Source organism: Centruroides vittatus, unplaced genomic scaffold (genome assembly GCF_030686945.1).
Source record: "Centruroides vittatus isolate TY-2023 unplaced genomic scaffold, ASM3068694v2 contig_2698, whole genome shotgun sequence".
Classification (NCBI taxonomy): Eukaryota; Metazoa; Arthropoda; class Arachnida; order Scorpiones; family Buthidae; genus Centruroides; species Centruroides vittatus.
Genome location: NW_027121718.1, coordinates 1 through 5,022, shown reverse-complemented (window position 1 = coordinate 5,022; position 5,022 = coordinate 1). Strand labels below are relative to the sequence as shown.

General features: G+C 45.7%; 2 protein-coding genes across 2 annotated transcripts; both read right to left on the bottom strand.

Moving 5' to 3' along the window:
- Positions 1 to 222: 222 nt before the first annotated feature.
- LOC136971758 (uncharacterized) lies at positions 223 to 690 on the bottom strand. Its single transcript, XM_067266253.1, has one exon. It carries the CDS (start codon positions 688 to 690, stop codon positions 223 to 225), a length of 468 nt encoding a protein of 155 aa, XP_067122354.1.
- A 2,634-nt stretch (positions 691 to 3,324) lies between these two features.
- On the bottom strand, positions 3,325 to 4,122 carry LOC136971757 (uncharacterized). The gene has a single exon (XM_067266252.1). It carries the CDS (start codon positions 4,120 to 4,122, stop codon positions 3,325 to 3,327), a length of 798 nt encoding a protein of 265 aa, XP_067122353.1.
- Between the last annotated feature and the right edge of the window lie 900 nt (positions 4,123 to 5,022).

The window sequence follows — 5,022 nt, the reverse complement described above, 5'->3', positions numbered from 1 at the left end:
TTTTATACAATAACGTATAATACAATATGACTACAATTGGCGTCGACCGAGGTTGGAGTTGTTCGTGTTTTAAGATGTCCGCTCTCCGTAGTCGCTGGTCAGGAAGTGCGTGACCAGTTCGAAGTTCACCGTTTTCTCTTTTTTCTGCGCCCTCTGTCGGTTCGAATCGGCCCTTGCCGACGGGCGCCACAGTGCTCCCCCCCAGTGACAACGATATGGTGATCAGAGGTACCGGGGGTTGAAGCGGACGTGACGTCCTGACCGGGTCGTGGTGATTGGTGGTTGCGTCGGTGTGACAGGATGGCTTGTTTTGTTGACCGGTGGATTGGATGTATCGTTTGTGGTTGTATCGATGAATGCTGGTTTGAGCCGATCCACGCTGATGACGGCATCTCTGCCTTTTATTAGTATGGTGAAATGTTTATTGGATCGTGCTATAACTTGGTAAGGGCCATCATAGGGAGCTTGTAGGGGTTTTTTGACGGAATCATTTCTAACAAATACGTGGGAACATTCCATTATTGAGGGATGTAGAAAGGTGATAATTTTATCATGTGCAGATGTTTGAACTGGCGAAAAATTGTTCATAATATTGCGGAGGCGCTGCAGGAAGATAGGTGGCTCAAGAGAGTTGTTATTTGTAGGCTGTATGAAGTCGGCTGGTAGACGTAGAGTCGTTCCGTATACCATTTCTGAGCAAGTGCCCCCGACGTCCGGTTTAAACGTGGAGCGGAGCCCAAGTAGGACTGTAGGGAGGCTTTCTGTCCAACGGTTGTGATTACTGCATCGTAGGGCTTGCTTAAGTGTACGATGAAATCGCTCTACTAGCCCGTTTGATGATGGGTGATAGGGGGTAGTGCGGATTCGTTTAATTCCAAGGAGGGCAGTGAGTGACATGAAGAGCTGGGACTGAAACTGTCGCCCCTGGTCGGTTGTTATGATGGAAGGGACTCCAAAACGAGCTACCCATGTTGATATGAACGCCTTTGCCACAGTTTCTGCTGTTATGTCCGGGATTGGTGTGGCCTCCGGCCAACGTGTGAATCGGTCGACACATGTAAGGAGGTATACGAATCCGTCTGATGGGGGAGTGGTCCCACGATGTCCATGTGTACATGGTCGAATCGTTGTTTGGGTAGGTCGAACTGTTGTAATGGGCTTCGAATGTGGCGGTTAATTTTATTCCGCTGACAAGTTATACATGTTCTGCACCACTGATTGGTATCCTTGAGCATGGCTGGCCATACAAAGCGTTCCTGAATTAGTTTCCGGGTTGCACGAGTGCCTGGGTGAGAGAGATTGTGGACGGAGTCGAAGACTTCACGGCGAAAGTTAATCGGGATGTATGGCCGTATTCTATTATTTGACGTGTCACACATGATTTGTAGTTCGGAATTCAGAGTGAGAGGTTGTAGCTGTAAGGAAGATTGTTGGGTAGATGAGTAGTTTTTTAAGTTCTTCGTCGTTGTTTTGTTCCTGTGCTATTGCGGTGAAGTCTAAGGAGGAAGGTAACTGAATGTTGTTGATTCGAGAGAGAGTGTCAGCTACAGTGTTGTGAGCTCCATGGATATGTCTGATGTCGGTGCTGAATTGAGCGATGAAGTCAAGTTGTCGGAGTTGTCGAGGGGAACAGGATGTAGATTTCTTATTGAGGGCAAAGGTCAGTGGTCGATGGTCAGTCAGAATAGTGAATTGTCTTCCTTCGAGGTGATGCCGAAAGTGTTTGATGGATGAATATATGCTAAGGAGCTCTCTGTCATAAGTGCTGTATTTTCGTTCTGTGTCGGATAGCTTGCGAGAGAAGAAGGCAAGCGGTCGTGGGCCTTGGTCGGTATGGCATTGCAGGACGGATCCAATGGCAAGGTCCGATGCGTCGACCATTAAGGAAAGTTTGCTGTCACTCGGTTGGAATGCAAGCGTGGCCGCTTTTTCCAAGTCGGATTTGCACTTGTTGAATGCGGTTGTCATCCCTTCGGTCCACTGGATAGTGCGTTTGTCATTTTTTCTGCCGCTCTTCAAAACATCGTATAGGGGTGCTTGGATAGCTGCAGCATTTGGAAGAAAGCGACGGTAAAAATTTAACATTGCCACGAAACGTTGTAGTTCAGCAATTGTTCGTGGTCGTGGGAAATTTTTAATGGTCTGGACTTTCTCAGGTGAAGGTTGTATGCCAGCAGGGGTGATTAGGCATCCGAGAAAAGATACAGAAGTTTGGCCGAAGGTACATTTTGATGGGTTCAGGGTAAGCCCGTGTTCTTGCAGTCGTGTGAAAACTTGACGGAGATGTTGCAGATGTTCGTCCTTGTCTACAGATGCAACTAGGACGTCGTCAAAATATGGGACACAGAAGTTAAGTCCGCGTAGCACCTGGTGGATAAATCGTTGAAAGGTCTGTCCCGCGTTTCGCAGTCCAAACGGCATGAATAGGTACTCGTATAATCCGAACGGCGTAGTTATGGCCGTCTTAGGTACGTCCGTTGGATTGACTGGTATCTGGTGGTATGCTCTTGCCAGATCCAGGGTGGAAAATATCTTCTTACCATGCAATAATTGCATACAGTCTTGTATGTGTGGCACGGTATCTATCAGGGTGTGTAACTGCGTTGAGGCGGCGATAGTCCCCGCATGGCCGCCAGTCTCCATTTGGTTTTCTTACCATATGTAAGGGACTGGCCCATGCACTCTTTGATGGTTGGATGATCCCCTGTGCCATCATAAATTCGAACTCTTTGCGAGCAGCGAGGAGAGTGTCTGGAGATAGACGACGTGGTTTGCTGAACACAGGTGGGCCCTGTGTTTCTATGTGATGGTAAACTTGAGCTCTTTGTTTTGGTTTGTCCAAACGTGACAGGTTGGTGATATGAGGGAACTGGGCCAATAGTTTGTGATACGGTGAGTCGCCGGACACAACTGTGATGTTGGTGAAGGTTGGTAGTTTTTTTGTTGCCATCCCTTTTGATGTAAGTTTGGTTGTGGCATCGATCAAACAATTATGTTTTACATCGACGAGGAGGTTATAGTGTTTCAAGAAATCGACGCCCAAGATGGGTTGCGCAACGTCAGCAATGATGAAGGGCCAGCAAAAGGCTCGGCGAAGGTTTAAGTTTATCGTGAGTAACTTGGTTCCGTAAGTTGCAATTTGGGTGCCGTTTGCTGCGTAGAGGGTGAGTTTTCCTGGTTGTACAGAATGGTTTGTGAATTTTTTTGGTATGACTGATACGTCCGCTCCTGTGTCGATCAGAAAGCGAAGTTGAGACAAAGGATCGGCCATAAAGATTCTATCAACCTGGCATTTGCTCTCTGTGGCCGCAGGGAGCTGCCCGTCTAGTTTCCCGATCCCTGGAATGAACAAGGTGGGGTGCATTTTTTTGCATTTGCTCCAAAGTTGGTGTGATAGAAGCATAAGCCACCTTCTGGTTCCCTGTAACGGCGTCGCTCACGAGATGGGCTTCGTCTGTGTGAGCCTTGGGGGTTTCGGGAATTGTACCGCGGTTGATGTTGGTAGCGTGGTGCTCGCACCAAGGCAAAGAGTTCATTCACTTGCGATGCCAAGTCTTGTAGCTGTTTCTCGATCGGGTTGTCGATACAGAATTGCTCCCCTCGACTGATTGGTGTGTGTCTGATGGTGTTAACTTCCTGTATTTTGTCAGCCATTGTGGCGAGTTGTGGTAGATTTTCAGTCGAGGCCGCCAGAATAGCCTGGATATTCTCCGGAAGTCTTCGGAGCCACAGCGATTTAAGTATATCTTCACTGAAGTGTCCGCTTGCAAGGTCACGCATCTTAGTTAGTAAGTGCGACGGGCGCTGGTCGCCCAATTCAAGTCCTTGTAATAGTGTTTGTAGTTTAGATGTTTGACTCTCTGCATATATGTTGATCAGTCTATTTTTTATGGTGTCGTACTTGTTACTTTCGGGAGGTTTGGTTACCAGGTCGTGCACCGATTCTAAAATATCCGACTCTAGTGTTGAGATTACGTAATAGTATTTGGTTGTATCGGCGGATATGTTAGCGATGGCGAACTGAGCTTCAAGTTGAGCGAACCAGAGAGAGGGTTTGTTCTTCCAAAATGGAGGTGGTTTGACTGCCACTCGAGAAATTTGCGGAACGCCGGCTGACTCCATTATATCGGTTAACGAAATTTTCCGAAAATAAAGGTATAGAATTGTCACTGACCTTATTGAATTACAAAAAATAGTTAAGTTTCGTTCTTCTACTCTTGTGGTTGTACGATGGAGATGGATTATCCTTGTGAGGCACGTGTCTTCTTTGTTCGGGTCACCAGTTATGGGGTATTTGTCGCCGATAAAATTCGTCCGATGCGGATGAAGGAAATCCAGTCGGGATATCAATATCCTTTCCTTTATTTATATTTTATACAATAACGTATAATACAATATGACTACAATTGGCGCCGACCGAGGTTGGAGTTGTTCGTGTTTTAAGATGTCCGCTCTCCGTAGTCGCTGGTCAGGAAGTGAGTGACCAGTTCAAAGTTCACTTCTTCCTTCTTTTTTGCGCCCTCTATCGGTCCGAATCGGCAATGTGCCGACGGGCGCCACAACACTACATTGGTATCATAGATGATCTCATCTATGATACCAATGCTGTCATCTAATTCCCATATGAATCTTAGCAATATACTTCTCGAATTACACAACTGTAAGCTGACGCTGCATATGTGATGTATCTGGATGTGAGTTATCTTCCCATCTTCTTATTTTCTTTGTCTCTCATTGTACCATTGGCATACTTGATCTTCAATATAGTATGACCAATGTTATCATTGCGGACCATTCTTAACATTTTAGAGTTTTGCTATATCTCAAACCTACAGTAAAATTTAATGTTAATCCATTGTTTTTATTTTCAATCTTTTAAATTTCAGAAGCATTCACTCGATCTACTATTTTTACTGGGGTAATATTCTCATATCTCAGTAAACCTACTCAAAAACAGCTTTTCAAAACATGTTATTACATGTTAAGCATTTTAAGTATAAAATATGGAATGATCAGGTAGTT